General features: G+C 50.2%; 6 protein-coding genes across 6 annotated transcripts; 2 read left to right on the plus strand and 4 right to left on the minus strand.

Annotated features, from left to right (window-relative positions):
* Nucleotides 1-238: 238 nt before the first annotated feature.
* EDB91DRAFT_1086961 (uncharacterized protein) lies at nt 239-891 on the plus strand (the record flags this gene model as incomplete). Its single annotated transcript, XM_041316151.1, has 5 exons — nt 239-346; nt 395-487; nt 542-618; nt 692-764; nt 817-891. The coding sequence occupies 5 exons, from the start codon at nt 239-241 to the stop codon at nt 889-891; spliced, it is 426 nt and encodes a 141-aa protein (XP_041171120.1).
* Nucleotides 892-1,374: 483 nt separating this feature from the next.
* EDB91DRAFT_1061932 (microtubule associated protein-domain-containing protein) lies at nt 1,375-4,012 on the minus strand (the record flags this gene model as incomplete). The annotated part of the gene is made up of 5 exons (XM_041314491.1): nt 1,375-2,163; nt 2,221-2,468; nt 2,529-3,303; nt 3,357-3,569; nt 3,620-4,012. Coding segments are annotated over 5 exons (2,418 nt in total), but the record flags the coding sequence as incomplete, so codon positions are not given.
* Nucleotides 4,013-4,124: 112 nt separating this feature from the next.
* Nucleotides 4,125-6,414, minus strand: EDB91DRAFT_1339742 (ATP2, beta subunit of the F1 sector of mitochondrial F1F0 ATP synthase). Its single transcript, XM_041325687.1, has 6 exons — nt 6,206-6,414; nt 5,545-6,108; nt 5,159-5,477; nt 4,775-5,108; nt 4,558-4,725; nt 4,125-4,505 (listed from the first exon to the last, which is right to left on the minus strand). Exons 1-6 carry the CDS (start codon nt 6,378-6,380, stop codon nt 4,440-4,442), a joined length of 1,626 nt encoding a protein of 541 aa, XP_041171122.1. The 5' UTR covers nt 6,381-6,414; the 3' UTR covers nt 4,125-4,439.
* A 120-nt stretch (nt 6,415-6,534) lies between these two features.
* EDB91DRAFT_1167126 (uncharacterized protein) lies at nt 6,535-7,243 on the plus strand. The gene has a single exon (XM_041320039.1). It carries the CDS (start codon nt 6,714-6,716, stop codon nt 7,044-7,046), a length of 333 nt encoding a protein of 110 aa, XP_041171123.1. The 5' UTR covers nt 6,535-6,713; the 3' UTR covers nt 7,047-7,243.
* Nucleotides 7,244-7,693: 450 nt separating this feature from the next.
* Nucleotides 7,694-13,455, minus strand: EDB91DRAFT_1086964 (uncharacterized protein; the record flags this gene model as incomplete). Its single annotated transcript, XM_041316152.1, has 21 exons — nt 7,694-8,016; nt 8,062-8,124; nt 8,184-8,303; nt 8,355-8,660; nt 8,726-9,164; nt 9,213-9,250; nt 9,301-9,325; nt 9,424-9,546; nt 9,601-9,810; nt 9,864-10,847; nt 10,882-11,244; nt 11,325-11,463; nt 11,513-11,724; nt 11,836-12,253; nt 12,302-12,418; nt 12,469-12,508; nt 12,563-12,662; nt 12,711-13,106; nt 13,161-13,228; nt 13,266-13,308; nt 13,372-13,455. 21 exons carry the CDS (start codon nt 13,453-13,455, stop codon nt 7,694-7,696), a joined length of 4,611 nt encoding a protein of 1,536 aa, XP_041171124.1.
* A 1,846-nt stretch (nt 13,456-15,301) lies between these two features.
* On the minus strand, nt 15,302-22,644 carry EDB91DRAFT_1167134 (uncharacterized protein). Its single transcript, XM_041320040.1, has 10 exons — nt 22,332-22,644; nt 22,148-22,273; nt 21,388-22,092; nt 21,024-21,340; nt 20,705-20,885; nt 20,471-20,656; nt 17,933-20,422; nt 17,081-17,882; nt 15,488-17,043; nt 15,302-15,432 (listed from the first exon to the last, which is right to left on the minus strand). The coding sequence occupies exons 1-10, from the start codon at nt 22,620-22,622 to the stop codon at nt 15,400-15,402; spliced, it is 6,687 nt and encodes a 2,228-aa protein (XP_041171125.1). The 5' UTR covers nt 22,623-22,644; the 3' UTR covers nt 15,302-15,399.
* Between the last annotated feature and the right edge of the window lie 76 nt (nt 22,645-22,720).

Here is a 22,720-nt window from a genome sequence, read left to right on the forward strand (position 1 = left end):
AACTCCTACCAGCAGGCCCAAACTTTAATGAGTAAGGCTGCAATGGAATCCGGCGTATGATATGCCCGGAGCCATGTGAGTCGTGAACCAAGACCAAGACTCAGGGCTGAGTTCGGCATCTGGGATCTAATGGAGCTCCAGGAAGGTATAAAGGTCGCAGCACATCCTGCTATTATTCTCTATCAGCAACCCCCTCTCACTCAGCTACTCAGCAGAATCTAGTATTAGCACTCACACGATGATAACCTCTGGCATTTACAAGATCCGGAATGTCTTGCACCCTGGCATGTATGCCAACATGGCAAGTGCCACTAACAAGCTCATGGCGTTTGTGGAGGGCGACACAGTACGCGTGCATCATTAACGTGCATCCTATACTCATCGATGCCCATAGTTCGAGGTCGATGTAAAGGACCACCTCAAGGGTCTTGTGACCATCAAGGATAAATATATCGGCGAGCTCAGTTATGTTGTGATCAATGATAAGGTCGGTCTATCTGGTATCGACAGATACAAGAATGCTAACAGCGTGAAATGATAGACAAACGAGGTCGAAGGCAGCACCGAGCCCCAAGTGCTTCAGTTGTCCACGCAGAGCGGCAGCGGGGACGAATATCTGTGAGTAGCAATGGTCTTCGCTTCTAATATCGATTGCTGTTACCGAGAACTCATTATTATCCCTTGTTTGCAGCATTCATGTGATGGACGTCGACAATGTGTGGATCTTGGGCAAGGCCCTCAATAAGGATTATACGTATGCCCAGGTTCATGTTTCGTTGGTGACCCTTTTTGGCTTTACGACTGACGTCACTGCAGATCACTACTGCTCCAGCTCCTCCTCCGACTGATGAGGACTACAAGAAGAAATACTGGAAGTTCGAGAAGCAGTGAGCTCGAAGAAGATTCGAATCCAAGGAGACGTAGTTGCTGTTGCTTCAACTTGTCTGTCGGAGAATCTTTGTATGATTAGCCCACGGTCGAGATGTATGAATACTACGGAAGAACCGTTTGTGACCGGAGTCCTGATGTTGCTGCTCTCAAACCGAACCTTTGCGTATCTTTTTTGTGACCCCTGTCTGTCTCCTTCAAATCAACCTTAAAACCTCGTTAATATCTTCTCTGTCCTTGAGTCTTGTTCTCGTCAGTCCATCAGTCCATCATGATTCATAATGAAGAGGACGAAAGGTTCGGGAAGAAAAGTACTACAGTACAACAAGGAGGCATACATAGTTCCTAAGTTTTCAAAAGAGCGTCGCCGTTAAAAACTACACAAATAACATAAATTTAAGCCGCCGCGCTTGAACCATAAATGAAAGTGATCATCGGGACCTCATCAAGAAAAAAAGAAGAAAAAAAGAATGCAGGAAGTCATGCTCAGCACCCATCCTCCTCCGCAACACTCATCCCCCGGAACCCACTCTTCCATCCCGCAGCACCCCCACTACCGCCATCAATGCTCGCCCGCGGCTTGAAGCTTTCCTTGCGAATGCGACCCATCGTCTTTTTAGCTGCTGGCTCCTTGGAATAACTGGACGCCATCGGGCCAGAATTATACGATCGTGAGCTCGAAAGATAGTGTGAGCTCACGCTCGAGCCCAGATGACCGCTCGTTAGGCTCGTTTGCGACGTCGAGCGTGGCATCGTTGAAGGATTGCGGCCCCATCCTAGTGCGGCGTACCCCTGCGTGTTCTTCGAGTGTGAAGGCATAGGAGGCGCGTTTTGAGTAGCTGGACGGGGGAGAGTTGAATTGCCGCTGCGTGTCCGGCTCCTTGTGGGAGATGTTGGACGTGTTACGGTATGATGCCCGCCATCGGCGAGTTTCTGTCGTTTATTGGTTCCGTGGGTATTCGAAGACATCGAGGATCCTGGCCGGACGGCTGGTGTCACTACGCCGTGGTGAGCTGCGTTGGATTTGCCAGGGACATAACCTCCTTTGGAAGCGCCGTTTGCTCCGCTGGTAGCGGCGGGCTTCAGGCCCTGCGAAGCCCCCTTGTTGAGCGCTTGCATAGAGTACTGAGATGTCGGCGTTCTCTTGCGGTTCTCCTGTTCGTTCGACGATGCATTCTCCATCAACAGCTGGAGCATGCTTTCGCCATGTACGAGGAAAGCTCGTCCGTGCGTTTGCTCCCATGTAGGCAACGACGACAGTAGTTGTTGTTCAAGCTGTTCGGAAGAAAATAAGACGGCAGCCCAAGAAAGTATGAACAGGAATCGACAGACCTTGGGTTTCTCTTTCCCAACCCTCTTTCGCATTTTCTCTTCCCGAAGCAATCTGCCCGGATCTCGTCCCCCGCCCCTTCCTAGAAGGCGCGTCTGATCGCTCGCGACCCGCCCGAGCTCCTTCTCTTCATCACAAATCTCGATGTACTTCCTGATCGACGTCAGCAGTGGCATCTTGAGTCGCACCTCCGCTTTCAGGCGGGCAATCTCGTGCTCATGCTGGCTCAGCAAATCCTCCGTATGTTCATCTACACCATCCCCTCAGTCAAAAGTCCACGAAGAGCGCAACAGAAGAAGAAAAAACTCACCATCAGCAAACGCCGCAAAATCATTCCGCTCATCTTCTCCTACCATAAGCTCCTCCCACAAGCTTTCGATTTCTGTACGAGCATTAGCGATAAATTCGCCCATTCTCTCGCGTTTCAAATCAATCATGCGTTCTAGTTCCTCTTCATACGCCTGAATCACAGGAGGGGTCGTCCCGCGATTCGCCTCGACAAAACCGTCCATAGCCTCCTCGCCCACGCCCATACGTCGCCAAAGCGCCTCCAGTTGATCGTACATAGCTTGGATGTGCACTTCTCGCCGCCTCTTGAGCTCAGCCAGTTCCGCGTGCAGTCTATTAGCCCATGCTAGAATCCCCTGCGTCGGTTCGACACCGCAGGAATTTAGGAGTGGTCCAGGTGACGAGTCTTGTGGTGAGGAGTCGAGTAATTCGATGAAACGTCCGAGGGACCTGAGGTATTCGCGTTCGTCGGGGAATTCGGGGACTTCTGGAAGGGGCGTGGAGTGGTGTGGGGGTGAGGACGATGGACAAAGCAAGTGGTTATCGGATGTCCCAAGAGATGAGGGCGTAGGAGTTGATGGTCCGATGGTTGACGATGCGAATGGATCTGCGTTGGGATTAAGACGGGTGCTACCGGCGGATGAAGATCGTGGCAGGGAATATCTTGGTACAGCGAGCGTTGAAGATGAAGTAGCAACCGTTGGAGTGACAGTGGGTGCGGGAGAATCGATGCCTAGTTCTGAGTAAAGCCAGTCGATCTGGGTGAAGACTTCACCCAGTTGATTTAGTCGTTTCGACTACAAACCTGCTGTTAGTGGAATAGAGCTAAACAAGGGCCAGACTAACTCACCACTTCGCCTTTTCCTCGTACAAGCTCCTTCTCGAGCTTGGAGAAACGTTCAGGCATAACGTTTCGCAGTGCTGAAGAGTCGTCTAGTTCCTCGGCAGCAGCGACTGCTGGGGTTAAAATATCAGGTTGAAAGAAATGGGAGCCCAAAGTCCGTGCGAGGGCATTAAGGCGATTGGTCAATGTTGTAAGCTGCTCGAGCTTTGTATGGTAGATCTAACAAACAATCGTCTCAGCAGATCACGCATAGAAAGGATCCGACTCACTTGTCTTAGTTTCTCCTGGTACACGGTAGCTCCTTCATATCTCCTCGGCAAGACCTTCTCAGCTTTCAGATCGCTGAGCGATCCAGCAACTTTAGCATGTGTACCAAGCGCTCTCGAATACCGAGCGCAACCAGACTCCACTCCTTCGCATCTTCCTATCCAATCGTCTACTTGTTTCCTCCGCACTTCTATCTGAGACTCGACGGCTTTGGTCAGGGTATGCTGTAATGTTTGGAGTTCATCTTCTAGGGCGGTTTGTGGTAAGCCGAGTTGAACATGGAGTGTCGGCAAAAGTTGGGTTTGGGCGTTAAGGTGTGTGTGTAATGTTGACAGTAGGGTGCTCAATGTCAGAGACGACGAGGAAGACATATTTGACGCGATGAGAGATGTGGCATCCACCAAAATTCGCGTTGGCGACCAATTTCGAACCAAACCGCGTGCTCCGGTCACGTGCCGTTGATTTCACGCGTCCACAACTACGCGCCGCAACGCGTGGGTAGTGGATGATGGATCTATGTAGTGAAACCTACAAGGTGGAACAAAAGCACTTGATCCTACATAATAACTTGTCATACCAATATGTAGTCATGCTGATACAAGTATTTATTCACCACCGAGCTCAGTTCAGCGCACAACAGACTTCACACACGACTCCTCTTACTTATCATTTACACAAGTCCCCAAACATTCGAGCGCCGCACACTAACAGACCTCGCGGGAAGTATCATGAGGATATAATGGTGTCTTTGATCCATGTACCAGCTCTGTTCTACGCGGATAGCAGTAATGGACAAGTAGAGCAAGGTACAATATGTCCTGTCTAGTTGCCACCCATCTCCTTGGCGAGCTGCTCAGCCTTGGACTTGACGTCCTCGATCGTACCAGCCTGTTTGGCAACGTCAGCAGATACCTTAACAAATCTACACATGCATGCATACCATGTAGAATGCGGACTCGGGCAAGTTATCGTGTGTACCAGAAAGGATCTCCCTGAAAGAGCGGATGGTGTCCTTCAAGGGCACAAGCTTGCCTTCGTAACCGGTGAAGACCTGTGCGACCTGGAAGGGTTGCGACATGAAACGCTGAATCTTACGAGCACGTTCGACCTAAACTACTATCAGCATCGAGCTTTACTTCGGTCTAGATATGACTGACTGTCAATTTGTCCTCTTCTGACAACTCGTCCATACCCAGAATAGCAATGATATCCTGGAGGGACTTGTAGTCCTGAAGAATCTTCTGGACAGCGGTAGCAACATCGTAGTGCTCTTGGCCAACAATACGGGGGTCAAGCATACGTGACTTGGAGTCAAGGGGATCGACAGCGGGGTAGATACCAAGCTCGGCAATACCACGCGACAACACAGTGGTGGCATCCAAGTGAGCGAAGGTCGTGGCAGGAGCAGGATCAGTCAAATCGTCAGCTGGCACATAAACTGCTTGCACGGAAGTGATTGAACCCTTCTTCGTGGTGGTGATACGCTCTTGCCTATACTGAAGGTCAAATCAATATTACGGCGAACACAGATATGTACATACATGCCACCCATATCAGTGGAGAGAGTGGGTTGGTAACCGACGGCGGAGGGGATACGACCCAGCAGAGCAGACACCTCAGAACCAGCCTGGGTGAAACGGAAAATGTTGTCGATGAAGAGCAGCACATCCTGGCCTTCCTCGTCACGGAAGTACTCGGCAATAGTAAGGCCAGTAAGAGCCACACGAGCACGTGCACCGGGTGGCTCGTTCATTTGACCGAAGACAAGAGCGACCTTGGAATCACCCTCGAGGTTGATGACACCGGTCTCAATCATTTCATGGTACAAATCGTTACCCTCACGAGTACGTTCGCCAACACCTATCAAATAAGCAAATAAGGTCACGATACCGCAAACAAAAACAAAAAAAAACAAGTTGAAACTAACCGCAGAAAATGGAGAAACCACCATGGGCTTTGGCAACATTGTTGATAAGTTCTTGAATCAGCACGGTCTTTCCAACACCAGCACCGCCGAAAAGACCAATTTTGCCACCACGGGCGTAGGGAGCAAGAAGGTCAACGACCTTGATACCGGTCTCCAAAACCTCAGCAGTGGTTGACTGGTCAACGAATGGAGGAGGGTCGGCGTGAATTGGGGAGAGCTTGACACCCTTTATAGGACCACGCTCGTCAATTGGCTCACCAATAACGTTCATGATGCGACCGAGAGTTGCGGCACCGACAGGAATTTGGATGGGAGCACCGGTGTCAACAACCCTTTGGCCACGGACGAGACCCTCCGTACCGTCCATAGCAATGGTACGGACAGAGTTCTCGCCAAGATGTGATGCGACCTCGAGGACGAGACGACCACCGTGGAAGTCCTGAACCTCCAGGGCGTTAAGAATGGGTGGAAGAGCATCGGTCTCGAATTGAACGTCGACGACGGCACCAATGACGGTTTTCACAGTTCCAATGGCTCCCTTCGCTTCCGTTGCATATGTCCGCGCTATAACCCGAGTTCATCCGGTTCGAATGGAATGACGCGAAAAGAGCAGAAAAACACGGTAAGTGGCAGAAACGACAAACCCAGACTGAGAACTAACCGGTTTGTGGTGCTGAGGCACGCGAAGGACGAACGGCCGCGTTTTGTTTTTGGGAGGAGGAAGGAACGGAGATACGCGACAAAGAATAAGCGGCGGTGTTGATGAACCGGCTGGAGTTCTTTGCGCTGTTGGCCGCTCTCCGGGAGATGCGGGTGACGCCGCGGGCGGTAAGCATTGTGGTGAACGACGACGAAGACGACGACGGATGTAAGGTGCAAGAAATACTTTACCCGACCACTTATTCGCAAACTTGCGAGATTAAACCTCCGTTCCAAGCTCCGAAATCGGCTGAACGGCAAACGTTTAACGAGAAGATTAAGCAGGACTACCTTAATAACTGTTCACTGCGAACCTTGCCAATGAGTCAAAGAACATACAGGCTCAAGCCGCAAGCGGGAGCTCGCAATATCAGATTGCGAGGAGCTAAGAATGCCACGGGTCGTACACGCAAGGACCACTTCAAACCCCAGCCGAACGTCATCACTGGCGGGGGCAAGTGGTTTCCGGGATGGGCGTTCGCCGGAGGATTAGGGCTGAGTATGGCTTCCTGTTTTTCTTTTTCCTCGCTTTGACGACTCCCAATGAGTCTTCGTCTACTTGCGTCCAGCGCCACAAGCTCGACGGTTTCAATCTGTGGTTCATTTTTGACGTTGACGCTCATTCGAAGCCCTATGATCTACTAGTCTCCCCGCCAGACCAATCGCAGGAAGACAGTCGTTCCTTAATGATCTACCATCGTGATGCGAGCGTTTGTTGGGCGATCTCGTCCTATTCAGGATCGTCGATGCATCGTCATGGATCGTTGGATCAACCGTTCGAATCCACGGCAAGTCCTAAATAACCTGCCAGGTACCATTGATGTCTATCCCGTCTGAGAGCACGAAATTTTGTAGGTATGCATCCCCATTCACTGATCTACAACTTCCGGCGGCACGTAGTACCCACTTTCAAATCGATGCATCTATCATACATCATTAGTAAGGAATACCAAGGTCCTCAGCGTCATCGGTGACTAAACAAAGTGTCGACTCTTATGCGAAATGCTGGTCTGTATGGTAGGGGCGAATGTACGTTTCTTATTACCACTGCTGTTCCATCAGCTTCACATATGGTAAGCATCCTCGCCGCAGAAGGCGGTCGGCCTGATGGCGCTTTCGTGCCCCTATACACATCATCTTTACTTCCAGGCCTTCTTATTTTTTGCACATTGGCCTTCTGGAATAAGAATAAGAAATTGCTGGTGTGGCATGTTATCTTTGCCCCGATAAGCGACTCGGGGATTCATCGAACCGGGATTTGGGCTGTCAGGGGCTATCAGGGCGACGACCATCCGCCATAGGCACCACAGTCCTGTCAGGTACCTACTCGACCGTATCAATGGTCATAATATCAACCATCGCCAAAAGTATACATTATCTATGTCAAAGGTCGTTCGTTCTACAGCTAAATAGTCGGCCAACTCACACCCTACTACAATCGAAATCTGCGTCATGTTCTAGAGGAATTATCTTCCTCCAAGACATTGTTTCCTCTAACAACCTTAAGGAACACGCTCTCTAGTGTCGCCTTTTCCACGCTGTACTCTTGGAAATCGCCCTGAGACGAGAGAAAATGGAACAATTGTGCTAGGGTGAGCCCATTACCTTCTTGTATAGGAACTTCGAAGCGCGTAGCAACATCGTCGGCTAGACGGGAGCCAGGAATACGACTCATGAGGACCTGAGCTCTGGTCACGTCTTCTCGTGTCGGACAGGAGAAGTGCACTTGGTACGTGGCGTAACGTGAGGCCAGGTTATCAATTGTACCGACAGCTGTAAGGCAATCAGATTTGCACATATAGGGAACGACATGCTTACCCAGCAGCTGTTTAGAGATGATGCCAACCTTGTTTGCTAGAGCTGAAGCTTCTTCCATGGAATCTATATACCCACATCTGAGATTAGAAAGCGGGTTAAGGATGACTTCAAAGCAAACGCACGTGTTGTGATAACAACTGCTTTACCGACAGCGACGTTTCTGAGAGTGCCCCACATGTCCCTCTTCGTCTTTGCATCAATTCCCGTAGAGAACTCATCGACGAGGACAACGGAGGGATTGCCTGTATGTGTCTATGTCAGCCGTCTCTCGCACCTGGAGTTCAAAAGCTTACCGATGAGGGCGATGGCAAGGGAGAGTTTGCGCTGATTCCCGCCAGACAGTTGAGTTGCCAGTCGGTCAGCATACACATGCAATGTTGTAGCAGCCATGAGTGCCTCGACATTCGTGTCCAATTCATGGCCCCTGTTGAGGCCTTTCAGACATCCATAGATCAAAAGGTGTTCCCGGACAGTCAGCTGAGAGTCAATTGCAGTAAACTGTGGGCAGACTCCCAAAGATAGTCGTGCAGTTCTCGGAGAAGTCAACATTGATGTCCCCTCGATTAACACATCTCCCATATCCGGAACTACGTCGCCACCTAGATGTCGCGGGAGCCACGGAACATGAGACTTGGAGCTTAACCATCGTATCAGATATACGTACGAATCATATTGAACGTCGTAGATTTGCCAGCCCCGTTAGGCCCAAGCATGGCAAAAATGGTGTCCCGAGACACCCCGTAAGACACGTCATCGACAACCTTTTTGCCATCAAATGTCTTGGTGAGATGAAGAAGACGGAGCGCGTCACTGGAGTGTGCCACTACATGCGCTTCAGTAGCGACATCTTGTCTGTTGGTCTCAAAGCTCGCCTGCAGTTCCCCCATTCGTATTTGCCGTCCCTTAGTATCGAGGAACCGACGAGGGATGATTGACCCAGAATCGACCCATACGAGAATACCGAACAAGAGAAAGCCATAAACGAAGAGATAGAGGATGGGACCTCCATATACCATGATGCTACTAAGCAATGCCGTTGTTACGGGAGTCGTGCCGTCGCAAAGCAACGAGAAGAGGTTCACTGATACGAAGGCCGAACGCATCTGCGACACAGTAAGGTCAGTTTGCAAGAAAGAGATGATGTAACTTACAACACTAGCCACCGGTGATAATACTGAAAGCGTGAAGTCTAGAAAGATCGTTGAAACGTCAGGTCACAGATGGATAAAAAAGCCTTACGGATAATCGTGATGATGGTACTGGACTGAGACGCCGGGGCGTAAGTCAGCGGCAGGAGATATCCACACAGGTACAACTAGTCTGCGTTAGTAGTAGCGCGCCGAGGAAACTGCAAGAGCTTACGCTATACATGGCGATCTGGTATCCTGCCACTGCTGCAAAAGAGGACAATGGTGACGACATAAACAACGATACGCAGTATGCAAATAGAGCGCCAACGATGCCATACAAAACAAGGACGACCCACTATGGGGATACGTCAATGAAATATAACAATCAGAATAACAGAGGAGAGCATACAAAGAAACCGAGGCCGTGGAATTGATTCGTGGTGACTGCGAAGATGATGATGATGATCGTAGCAAGTGTCACTGAGAATATCGAGTCCCACAGGAGATGGCCAATCCAAAGCCCGATGGGATCTGAAAGACCGTTCGACAGCTGCATGGCTTGCACGCCTGATCTTCGCTCTCTGGAGACATAGAGGGAGAAAAATGCAGGGAAGACAGCCTAGACAAGTCATTGGCGTGTGGTTTGATATGTTATTCTTGCACAATACGTACCATAGTGGCTCCGAAGAACGCAACCCACTTGAGACGAGCCAGAGTCATTGCAGGAAGTTGTGGGAAACTAGCATAGTTTGCGAAAATGAGGCTTGGTGTGCTCGCAGCGTTCCCAGACGCGTTCAACGCCCGATTGTAGAGTATATTTGTCGCCAGATTCATCATTGTGAGACCAGTCAAACCAGGCGGGGTTGCCTCCCACGCAAATAACGAATCACCCGTCTGCATATCTATCGATATCCCGCCAAAAGATAAGTTTAGGTAGTTCTGTTGGATCATGGAGACGAAGGTTGCATTGTTAGAGATGTTCTCCGTATGCAGTAACATGGCAGTCTTTCCAAGAGTCGCAGTGATGTTGGGGGGCGACGTTAATATTTGGGTACCGGGTCCAGATGCCAGAAGATAGATAGGCGAGTCTGGAAGGTACAAAGGAATGATGGTCTCGTTATTGAACTTCAGGGTACATGTTGCTCCCTCGCCAGACAGAAAGACTAGCGGGATACATGAACCGCAAATTGTGATGAGCATGGCCAACAAAGTTGTCAACCAACTTCTGCGGGTGATCAATGCACGCTTATGAACAATCGTCAAAGCCTGACTGAGAGGAGAACGAAGGCGCCCATAGGCAAGTTCGAGAGCTTTAGCTTTAGCTGATGGGCCGTCGGTCAAGTCGGCCAGGATAGGCTTAGAAATACCACCTGAACTTGAAATGGATTGCTCAGTGCCATCGGGAGAAGCACTACGAGTTTGACGGGCCATGAGGTCTAGGAAGATATCCTCAATAGACGTCCCCAACACATCGTAGGATACGATGCAGAGAGTTTTGCGCTCCTTATCCAACAGCTGGAGGACCTTCTCCACAACCACGGAATCCTTCGACTTCAAGTGGTATGACGCTTGATTCTGCGCTGAGAGTGACATGGAGCACCGGGGGCACACTTGGCGAATATGATCCAAAGTCTCCGACGGGGCTTTCGGAAAGTCCTTCTCAGTCAATTCAGGGAAAGTTGAACATGACTTGAATGCTGTATCCCTGCCCGAGGTTGGACTTGAGAGCGACAGGGGTGCCCTCAGCAACCAGCTTGCCTGGCGCGGCCAAGATGGCTATGTTATCGGCCAAGAGGTCGGCTTCATCCAAGAAATGAGTGGTGAACACAATAGTTCGGTCATGGCGAATAGATGTCAAAATCCTCCACAACGCCCGGCGGGATAACTGATCGACGCCAGATGTACACTCATCCACAAGGACGATCTTGGAGCCTCCAATAAGTCCAATAGCAAGCTGCAACTTGCGCTTCTGACCACCCGAAAGCGTGCTGGCATTGGAATGTATTTTTTTCTCCGAGATCGCAGTCGCGCAGTAGCTGCTCGAAATCTTCATCTTCGATCGATTGAGCAGAATGCTTCACTGAGCGCCATACGCGGAGAGTTTGGTAGCAAGACAGTTTCGGGAAATATCACATTTTGCTGAGGCACAATGCCGAGAGTTCCGCGAGGAGGACGAGAGACACCCCCCTCAAAAGTGATATTTCCAGTGCTGCGCCCCAGGAGATTTCCAATAATTGATAATGCTGTTGACTTCCCGGCACTATACATCCCCCTGGTCGGTTAGCATTATTCCAATCCGCCAGGGGTAAAGTAGAACCCACCCGTTTGATCCCAGCAGAACAAAGATACCGGACTTAGGAATATCGAGGGACAAGTCTACGATGGCCGCGACTGGTCGCTTCTCTCTGTGGAACATGGAAGGGGAAAATGTCTTACCCAAGTTCCTAATAGAAATCGCTACTCCATCGGGATGTGGTGGCAAGTGAGCCCTTTTCTGCCTGCGACTGGCATGACCAAAAGTCTGAGGACGACTCTTTAACATCATAGAGTTGCCTCTCAAGCAGAACGCCCAAGCATGGCCATAGCAACACGTCAATCTAGGGGCAGGTTAACACGCTGTGCTCGAGATATATTCTCCACTTACAATCGCGGCAATGATCAAGGGCAACAAAATCAGATCGCTATCTGGATCTGGCTTAAGGATGTCGGTTGGAATCTGGTGGTTTTCCCAGCCACATATGGCACGTATAGCGAAGACGTAGTATCCGGGTGGGAAGATTAGTGTAAAAATAGTCGCCGCACCCGTGTTGGCTCTGTTGAAGACTAGCGCGAGGATAGCAAACATAATACCAAGGAACGTAGATGCCGCAGCTGCAAGCTGAGGGTTCTTGCCAAAAGGAGCCGCGACGAAGAAGGACCAACTGGCAAGCGATAATCCCAATAGAAGGTGAACAATAAGCACCAGGCCGACACTGGTGCCGCTGAAAATTCGGTAGTGCCATATAACAGAAACGATAACCCATGCAGGAAAATACGCCACAGAAAAACTGATATGCCACGATCTGAATGCCATAAGTAATCAGTGAAGGTGCTTTTTAGCGGTGACGTACGTTATTCTGGCAACATCCATTAGACCCATGGCCTTCATGTGGCTGGTCAGAAGGTTGGCTCTCTCGCCAGCAAATGCCCCTGGAAGTTGGTACGCAATCCCGATATAACAAGTAAACCTGAATCCCGGATTAGAGTTGTAGGATTTTGGTTCACATGTAAGATTCACAGTGCAATAACAAGAATACTCCGGATGGCTCTAATGTAACCTGAGACAGCAACATGTCAGCATGTGATCATATCACAGATATAAACTATCGTACTAAGTCTCATATTCGTGGTCTGTTGTTGGTTGGTTTCCCGAGTATACGGCCATTCCATAGGGGTGGGTGCTCCTTGTCCAGCTCTAAGCTCAATGATTGCCTGAAGCAAACAATTAATACTTAGAAAGAGAACAAGCGTAAGTCAGACCTGGTCTATTGCCCATTGCAACGGTAGAATTCGGGTCTCGAAATCACTAGTATGACTGTACACATTAATGTGCGTAAGTCGTCTATCGGCGCTTATGGTGTAGTTAATCGGAGTCGTGTCCGTCGCACTCATTGGAAGGGAGTTGAACGCGATCCCAGCAAAACACTCAGAGAATGACATGAGGTTTGGGGGACATTGGGATGGAATGTCTGCGGGTGACGTAACCTGCTTGACCGCTTGGAGTTGATTTGGCGTAAAGTAACTAGTGATGCGAGCCATGACCTGTTGCGCAGAAGGTGTTCCAGTGCCATTGGTTCCATCAGTCCAGATTAGTGGTAGAGAGCCATCAAACTGATTCTGGAAATTGTAGACCGAGACCGGAGAGCCAAAACCGTACTATGTACATGGATGTTAGGCGGTGGACTTGGATAACTCGAAAGCACTCCCTACGTTGTTTGGCTTTACAAGGAATGTCTGTGCGAAAACAATCAAAACTTGATAACCCTTGTAAGTATGTGCTGTGTATTCATAAATTTAAGAGGGCACTGGACGTACTTCCGTAGCCGATCGGCAACAACAAGCAACGCAGAATGTTCAACTGTGTGGCATGTCATAGTCAAAGTGATTAGGCGTAGAACTTTCCGCGGTGCATTTTACTCACGAGCGAATGTTTACAGAGAACGATCCAGTTCTTCCAGCACAATATTGTAAATTGCCGGAGGAATAGACTCCCCGTAGACGCCATGGCTGTCGCACCGAGATGCGACCCGGAGATAATTCAACGAGAGTTTATATACGCAGCAGCCGGCATAACAGTCTAGATATTTGTGCAGGAGAAGCCGCCATCGTGAGATGCGATGCGGAGAAGTGGAGAATTAGTACTAGTGTTAAACTTATGTACAAGATCCAACGCCACGTACATTTTTATCAATTAACATACTTCTGACGTTTTCCTTTTCAACGTTTCTTGATGCTCGTCGCTGTAAAGAACTAGTAAGTGACTTGCAATCGGCAGTTCTGCAGCCAAGACCAAGACTTGTCGCAGCATGAATAGTACGGGTGTGCTTCGGAAGCATAGTATCGTGCCTTTCTTTGAAAGTCAAGTTACTGAGGCCCTAACGTTAGTCTCCCCTAGACAGACCAGTGTACTTAGATGGATTCTTGCTGAGTCGGAGATAAGTAATTGTTCCTCAGAAAGTCTGAGTCTTCGACTGAATCGATATGTAAATCAGTGGGCCAGCGCTCACGCGGTGTTTGAATATTGAATCCGAGTCGTTGTTGTTTGTGGGGCGGCTAAATTGAAGTGGCAACGACTCGAAGAAGCTGGCGTGTCTTTGATAGGGATCTTGCAAACTCCTCGGACCTTACGAAGTGGGCCGTGTTTTTCTAGCTTGAATCAGTTGACAGTTCAACGTTCCTTCAGTCATGGAAGGACCTTGAACGCTTACGCACTGACAAGTCCTCCGATTGGGATATTGGTATAACGCCAACTTGTAGCAAACTCATTGAAATTATAGTTAACTGCAAGCTGGGACGACGAAGCTTTGAAGTGGTCTTTGATCAGTGCTATCACGGATATGATGCCCAGATCAAGCAGGGACTTTTTCCACCGCTGGCAGGCGCTAATGTTTCGACCAAAAATGGCGGCGGGAACTTCCCGAAGACCAAGCATCCCGTTTACGCCATCAATTTCTGAACTAGAGAGGAGCCCGGGGAAGGTGACAATGTAACAGTCTGACGGCCCGGTGGAGAAGTTGGAGCGATCCGGCAGTGGCAGTAGGTGTCTGAACTATGTAATTATAGATCGTCTCTAATACTCTTGTGATTTCTGCATCCAGATTTTCGACTACTGCTTGACGATTGCATTGTAAGCCTGAGGTCTGTGACGACGTTTGTGTCCGATGCGCTAAATTAGCTCGCAGGTCCAGTTGATGTGTGGGAGGAGATGGGACGTCATTAGAGTTACTTTCACTTTTGCTCCGAGTCGTCAATACTTATGTCCAGTGCTGCCATGACCACGTTCGGTAAGTTGCGAGCCCTTGCATCGTGAATCCCTCTCTGGTGAGATTTAAGCTGTGGGTGGCTGACCAGTCCAAGTATACAAGCGTTTGTGATCAATACTTTTTGAGCCGTGTAACCCAATATACCCGAGCAGTGCTCATGATCCTAACCATATACTTACACTTCTACCAAGATTCCCGCAGTCGCCTCATTACCACCATTTACCGTCCTTGAGTCCGTTTTTTTTATGAATGAATTTTATACGGATCTAATACCGGTCATTCAGTGGCATCCGTTGCGACTTGCAAGCATTTTTGTCGACCTCGTGAGTTGGAGGTATATATATTTGGATCCGCAGACGTAAATACGTTATTGATATGTCAGTAAATCCATAATCTTGCAGGTTTCGTCATGCAGGTTTACTTCTCTCGAAAACAAGGCGGTCCCGTTGGCTGTGACGTCTCGGGTTTCTCTCAGACCGCAACTCATCATACGTGGTACTACTGGTAGCTTCCCGTATCTTATTCAATCTGTGTGAAAGCCGTGAATCTGAGTCCGCGATAGTTAGGGGAGTTTTCCCTGCGACAACCTGGACGAAGATCACAGGGCCGAAGACCCATGTTAGTCAATAGTATTACATATTCCGATTGACGCTACAATTGAAAAGTAACATAGTAATACATGTAGATCACCAATTCTCAAGTGTCCTTCGAGCACATTCCTGAGACAACTCAAAGTCAAAATCATTTTGAGGATGAATAGTGCGAGCGACTCACTCTAAGTCTGGAAAGATTGTGGACAATTGCTACATTCACAATTGTGCGTAACCTTCTCCTGAATTCAGGTTTGCTGAGGACTAACTGGTATGGCCCGGAACAATGACAATATCGCGACACGTTGTCCGAGCGAACTTGCTTGCACTTGCCACAGCGCATGTCTTGTTGCGTGAACGCCCTTTCGAGCGACCCAACAAGTCTGACCAGCTCCATCTCAATTGCGATGCGGTCGTATTCTCCCCCACAACCTCCGCAAATCCAGCGTGGCCTAGCACCATCAAAACCATATGGCATGAGTTCTGGATCGCGACAGAAATCAAAGTCGCGAAGTGTATCGCAATGCCGGCAAGGGACATTAGACAGTTTGAGAGGCTCGCATGGATTGCGAAAAACGGCTTCATTGGCAAACTCGCGCACGCCAGCCAGGTCGAGGAGGTTGCGCTTGAGCAAACCGATCTCAACCTGGTAATCAGAGGCGAGCCCAAGCACGGCGCAGATAAATTTGACGAATTCAAGGAGTGCATTCGTCATGTTAAGATGTGAACCGGGGAGGACAGGGAACTGAAACTGAGCGTGCAGTTCTTCGTCCATGGTGGCATCTCTGTGCTTGGTTTGGATAGTACCAACGAGCCGAAGTAATTTGCGTGTGAGTTTCCTGGCGACAAACTCTCGGGTCGCATCAGTTTCATTGATTTTGCTTTGGTCGAGCTGAGTGGCATCGGGAGCCAAATTCTGAAGCACTCGGAAAGGTGCCTTTGAACCTTCGTTATGCTTTTGTCGAATCTTGAATAACTCGACGATGAAGAATTGGATGACGGTACCAAAGTCGTCTTGGATTGCAGGTGGCAGGTAAGTCTGGATATTCCACCGCGTCTCGATGGTGAGTTCTTCTGGAGGGTCGACAGCCAGCGGGTCCTCACATACGATTCCTCCCATGTTGGCTGAGTCCATGAAGAGTAAGAAGTCGTAAAAACGCTCGGTTTTGAGGTACATGTGTTCGAAGAGCTCGTGGGATGTTACTGCCGTGGTTATGTAGGTGGCATATGCGTGAGCGGTGCCTGGAGGCTTCGATGTCGCTAGCAAAATGCGGCTGAAGTCCGCGTGGATGACGTGAGATCCGAGTCGCTTGAATTCAGCCAGCATCTGGATGAACGTTTTCCTCATGAGCCCATGAATGAAGCGATAAATATTTGGGTCATGAAGGTGGGAAGCACTTGTACTGATCCAGCGCCAGAAGTGATCAATTGCTAGCGTAGCTGGGCTTTCGAAATTGCCCTGGATTTTGTCAAGCAACCATGTCTTGACCATTGACTTGAGAATGCCGAAGGTGAGAGTTGAGATGTTGGATTCTCCAAGGGTGAGGTCGCGCTGCGCCTCGCCTCCGGAGAACTCGTCTAACGTCCTGGATACGGAATCAAATGCGGTTGCTCCACCACTCCCTTCAAGCTCGTTGACAGCGACAGAGTGAAGGATGGAGTTCACTGCCAAGTTGCGAACAGTGACTTCAAGGCACACGTTAGAATAGCATCCAGGCGATATGAACTCTGTGTGCTGTACTGTCCTCGGTAGGTCTGCTGTCATCCTCTATGCCACCAAGATCTGGACGTTCAGAGGGCGACCACCAAAGGACAATGTCCTGCTGGATCAGTCGCCGGGCGAAGCTAATGTCCGACAACAACAGTGGCTGATCGCCGTCGATGTGACCGATAGGGACATCATAATAATCTGCTAGGGCGATTGAGCGATCGAGCCAGGTGCCCAGCAATAGGTACCGCTGCAGCATCTTTTGAGCGACGTCGGGTTGCCAGGGGAAAACATTGAGCGTATGTACTGCTTTCGCCTTTGACATTGAAAGAACGGGGAATTTCGAAAGTTTTGGAACCCAAGTGTCAAAGTAAATTTGATCCTTGATAGATGAGATCACGACAGCGTAGGACATATTTTCCAGGAGTCCGAGTTCTCTTGAAATGGATTTGAGGGCTGTCGTGTCCTTGTTGTGATACGTGGTGTTGAAATCGCATGAACTGGGATACTCGAATGAACTGTTTCCATACTTAGATTGTCGCTTTGCCGAAAGGTCTTTGTACAGCTCTTGGAGACGAGGAATTTGTTGTCGACGGGGAGCGGGATCAACGAGGTGAAGTTTGACGGAACCATTGGGCATGAACATCGCAAACACGTGGACATGCGAGGTACTAGAACATGCATGGTATAGGAAGATATACTTCCCCGAGCGACCGCCATCCAGGTATATTCGGCGAGAAAGGGAGGCGCTGGAGCGGTCGAGCTGAGACAAATCGACACCACTGCTTTGAGCACGGTTCAAAGTCATGCCGAGTTCGTCCACAGTACATGTCTTGCCCAGTTTGAGGAGGGCACGCATCTCCAGTGGAATCTAAACCGCTGTGAGTATGCATTTCTGCTCAGAGTGCGGAGGATATGTACCTGCCGCTCAAAAACGCCATCAACATTCGGATCATTCATAAGGTCCATAAAGTGCTCCTGAATTTCCTGATAAACGTCCTCCTTAACAGAAATCCGATAGAGATTGGAGCAGGGAAGGTCACGAGGAAGGTGACGGACGACTTTCTCGAAGGCATAGTACTCTAGTTGAAACAAGCCATCGCGAGGCGGAGTCTTCAGGTGCAAGAAAAACTCGCGAGGAATGCGCAAAGGCACAGGCACCAGTTGAGCATCGACAGACACCCATAGTGTGAATCGCCCGGGAATCTTGCTTGGACGGATTTGTACGATGTCCCATCGCTGTGTCGTGCGAACACGGGCACCTTTGAATATGGAAGGCACGATAGCGTCACCAGTGTTTCCCCAGCGAGCGTTTCGCTGTTTCTTCCAGCGTGGCCTGACGGCCCTGATCCAGGCGGAGTAGCTGACCGTAGGGTCAGGAAGTGGAGCTTCATCATCTGATACTTCTTCGTCAGGCTCAGGCGTCCTTCTGCGGGACTTCCGATTGACGATAGCAACGCGAGGACGATCCGCGGTCTTATCTTGCCCGAAATCCTCCATATCCAATTCTGCGTCAATCATTCGAGTCTGCGTCAGAGCCTGGGACTCCGCAGTGGCACGCGTGAAGAAGTCGGTGACTTTGTTTTGCTTGAACTTGTCCACAGCGCCTGCAACACGGCGATGCAGCCAGTCAGGGTGGCGGATACGAGGAACAGGATTAGAGACTTTCTGCATTGCGGCAGGGATAGTGATCAGCTTCTGAATGACTGAGCCCAAACGCTCTATGTAGTACTCCCAGTCAAGGATGGATCTTAGATCGAAGTTGCAGAGACTGTTGTCTTTGAGCCATTTACGCAAGTAAGTGCGCTTGACGCTCTCCTCTGTTGAGAATATAGCGACAGGGACCGCCCGCTCCGTGACTGGCGCTCCGTGGGGCTTTGCAGAAATGATAAACTTGCAGGCAAGACCTTTGTCCTTGACCATCTGGTCACCGAGGAACTCAGCAAGTCGCTTAGCGGTGCTGATAGAGGTCGACTTCTGTCCTCCGTACTCCGCCAGCGTCTTGGACATGCTGCGGTTCTCAGCAATGAGTTCAACGAGCTCCTCGTCGGTCAGCGTGTCAGCCTTGCTGAAGAGGATATCAAGCCACTGATCTGCAACCTGCGCAACCGCGCTATAGCATTCCTCCGTCGTCGTTCCCAGGAGGAATTTCTCGAAGATCTGCGACTGGAAGATCTTGATCAGCTGGAGCTCTCCCCGGCGCTTCACCTCGAAACCCTTCAACTCCGCAAGCGACCCATCATCATTGAAGACGGCATATCGCTTCTTCAGCAGTTTGTCTTCCTCCTTCGATGATGGAAGAATCATGGCTTTATACGGCCCATCTAGCTCGAAGAAAATGGAGTTCTCGCTGTGGACGACGTACTCCCCGGTGGAATGGTCCAAGTCGTGGTACTGGTGGTTGGTAAAGCGGGCGTACACAAGGTGGTTAAGCATCGTGCATGGGTATGAGAACCCAATGGCTTTCCCGTTCTTCAATTTGAACTTGAAGTTCTCCGGGAAGACGCCAGGAAGCATGCACCAAATTCCATCCGTATCGAGTTCTAGCGGGCGACCGATCTGCTCGACGAGAGCGCGCGCCATCTGGATGATAGTTGCGCCAGTGAGACAAGTAATTCCCGCCATCTCCATCGAGTGCCACCGTGCACCCTTGCGCATCACGTACCCGTAGAACGAGTTGAGGATACATTTGTGCGCAAGCTGCAGGGAGTCGTAAAGTACAATCATCTTCTTCGCCTCATCGACCTCCGCGATCGAGCGTCCCTCGTTGACCACGGTATCCAAATTCTTCTTCCAGGTTTTGTGCAGCCCCTTGTACTCATACCGACGGTCACGGAAACGTCGCACCGTGTCGACGTAGAAGGGGTTCTCCCGTTGGCATACGATCGACTCTCTTGTCTCAACCTTCGTGTCCTTGATCTTCTTGTACACCTTCCGTGAGTAGTCACCCAAGCGTTTATGTAGTAACGCAGTCTGCTCCGCATCCGTCAAGTCTGGGAACCGCCTCTGTGGGCCTCCAGCCCTCTTCGGGGGAAACGTCTCCTGGTTCAGCGCGTGCCTGATCATGTTGTACTCGTCCCTTCTCGCAGGAAAGAACTCTCCCCTCCATGCCCACTCTAGCCGCCTATCGCACGTCTTTCCGGGACGGTTGAAGTCGCACACTGCGCATACAGACTCATCGACCATCGAATCTGGCTGCAAGCGATTCGAAAGCATGATATTCGGGTACATCGCTGCGACGTCCAAGTGATAAATAAGCGGTTTGTCCGTGCGCTTTGGGGTATCGCGTAACGACTCGAGTGCCGACGTTATCTGCAACTTGACTTCATCATAGTTGGTCACATCTTCCAGGGAGGATTTAGACTCCTCGGTGATGCAGAAGGTGAGTGCGGCATCAAGGTCGTCAATGAGCTGCTAGAGGTAAGTCTGAGGCGGGTTGCACTGTGACAAAAAGCTTACTTGTTGCACGGCGGCGGGTACGATCTTGAAGTCCGTGAGGATGTCGCTGCGGAATACGCCGGCTTCGAGTGCCTCTACGTGACCTCCGACGTAGGTTTCTGATGCAAGTAGGTGGCCATCGAACATGTTCAGGTGCGCGTCCTCGTGGCGGTTTGGCATGATGATGTGCCCGCGGTACGCCTCAACCTAGTTCATATTAGCTACGACTGAAAGAAACCAAGGCAGCGGACATACCATCAGGAGTGTCTCACATAGCGTGCCACTTCCTTTTCGCAACACCTCGTCCGGACACAACGGAATGATGTTACACAATGAAAAGATGAAGGGGTGCACGTATTTCATGTACAAATAGTAAGTTGCTACTGCATCGGAGACGGAGTACTGCGCAAGGACCTGTGGCTGCTCCATCGCGTAGCTGCAAGGAACATGTTAATAATGTCAGGATTGAAACGTCATGAAGTGAGAAAACACAGTTGAGCGAAGTCGAAGAAGAGTATTTAGAGAAAACGATATAGCATATAAACAGCACATCATATGGAAGAGACAAACTCACGGTGTCATCAACTCCGGATCAAGTTCAATGGGATTATACCCAAGCTTGGCAGTCGTAACCGCTTTCAAGCCCTGGCTTCCCTGCGGTAGATACGAATCGCGCTTTACCCATCTGAAGCAGTCCATGTGCACGCATACACGGGACTTGTACTCATCCTCGTTGTCCTTAGCGAACCCCGTCAACAAAAACATGTCCAACCCGTTGGCCTTCGCGCGTGCATCCAGGAACGGAAAATCGAAGAAGTCGCCGTTGAATGTTGCCATCACTGTCGGTTTCACATCCTGGATGTGACTGAAAAAGCGCATGATCGTTGCTGCCTGTGAGAGATGTGAGATTGAGGTATATACAGAAACGATGATGGCACCTCGTCCTTCTCGTTAAAGATTATGAACGGACCCTCATACCCCTCCTTCGGCGTATATTCGAAATCATCGATATCCTCGCTTACGATCTCCCGGTTCGTCACCAAGAACCCCTGACCATCCACCATGTATGAAATCATCATCACCTGGTCTACTGCCGCATCTGGGAACTTCAGCGGCGCTTTCGTCGTCTCGATATCGAAGGCCATCACTACAGGGTCTGCGCGCTTCACCCTCTCTGTCAACTGCACAAACGAAGGTTGTCCGGCTGTAAAAGTGATTCCATACCACAGCGCCACCCGCATCTCGTTGTCAATGGCCACTCGCAAGTAGTAAGGCACGTCGAACTCGCGGATATCCACGATGCACGACGGTGCATCTCGATCCCTGTAGTTTGCTGTACTGCTTCTGCCGATCTCCGCCCACTCGCCTTCGAGCTCTACATTCGTGCTCGCTGCCGCTACGACTTCGGCATACGCGTCAATGGCGTCCCGCTTCGCGCCGTTTGCAAGGGCGAGAGGGGCTATGTCCCGTCGCACGGCCAGGAGGTCACTCACGTTTCGAAAGCACAGTTGCAGGTACAAACGATGATGACCCATGAGGTGATTCGGCAGTTTCAAGTCCTCTTTCTTCTCCCGCACGATCCGCACAATCAAGCCTTCGAACCGCTTCTGCAGCCACTCTTCGACAGAAGACTCTGAGCCAGTCTGCAGGATGTGGTCGATATCATAGACATTGCTCAAGGAAGCTGCGGAGACTCACCTTGCACGCTATGTAGAAGTAGGGCTCATACAGCATTGTGCACTTGAACATACCTCCGTCATCCTGAATGAAGTAAAAGTCGACTGCCGCCTTTCCGCCCGGGTAGTCCGCATCCTTTATGAGAGTCTGGAAGACGTTGATGAATGAACGAACTGAGTCCCCAAACACCAAATGCGGCACTTACGGGATGCATGTTGATCAGCCAGCCCTCTCTCCTCGCACCTTCTTGCACTCTCGTGAATCCCAGCTTCTCATCAATCTCGTCGCTTTCCCGAACCCGTTCAAAGCGTTCTTCCAGTTGGGTTCCATCATCTTCTCGTTGCGGGGCTGGACCATCACCTGGTGTATTCGACCCGCCACGACCGCGACCTCTTCCCCGACCACGAAAGTGTGTGTTTCCTCGAGTACCGCCTCTGTACCCTCGACCTCTACCACTAGATGTTAGCCCAAAAGTACCGCGACCTCCTCGTGCCATAGTGTTTTCGGATAAACAATAGCTGAAGACGGACTTCTTCAAGTTCGTACTAGATGTGACAACGCGATGTGACATGCGCGGGGTGGATCACATGACGT

The sequence above is a fragment of the Suillus paluster genome, assembly GCF_016628075.1.
Source record: "Suillus paluster strain FC165 chromosome Unknown EDB91scaffold_111, whole genome shotgun sequence".
Classification (NCBI taxonomy): Eukaryota; Fungi; Basidiomycota; class Agaricomycetes; order Boletales; family Suillaceae; genus Suillus; species Suillus paluster.

Excerpts from the sequence above, each read along its gene's own strand:
- EDB91DRAFT_1167134 (XM_041320040.1), bottom strand. The coding sequence starts at position 22,622 with ATGGCACGAGGAGGTCGCGGTACTTTTGGGCTAACATCTAGTGGTAGA. Across the intron at positions 21,341-21,387 it reads TCTTTAACGAGAAGGACGAG|GCAGCAACGATCATGCGCTT; the intron begins GTGCCATCATCG and ends CATCTCTCACAG. Across the intron at positions 15,433-15,487 it reads ACAATCTTTCCAGACTTAGA|GAATGTGCTCGAAGGACACT; the intron begins GTGAGTCGCTCG and ends GAGTTGTCTCAG.
- EDB91DRAFT_1167126 (XM_041320039.1), top strand. The coding sequence starts at position 6,714 with ATGGGCGTTCGCCGGAGGATTAGGGCTGAGTATGGCTTCCTGTTTTTC.
- EDB91DRAFT_1339742 (XM_041325687.1), bottom strand. The coding sequence starts at position 6,380 with ATGCTTACCGCCCGCGGCGTCACCCGCATCTCCCGGAGAGCGGCCAAC. Across the intron at positions 6,109-6,205 it reads TGCCTCAGCACCACAAACCG|CGCGGACATATGCAACGGAA; the intron begins GTTAGTTCTCAG and ends CTCGGGTTATAG. Across the intron at positions 4,506-4,557 it reads CCGAGTCCGCATTCTACATG|GCTGGTACGATCGAGGACGT; the intron begins GTATGCATGCAT and ends GTTGCCAAACAG.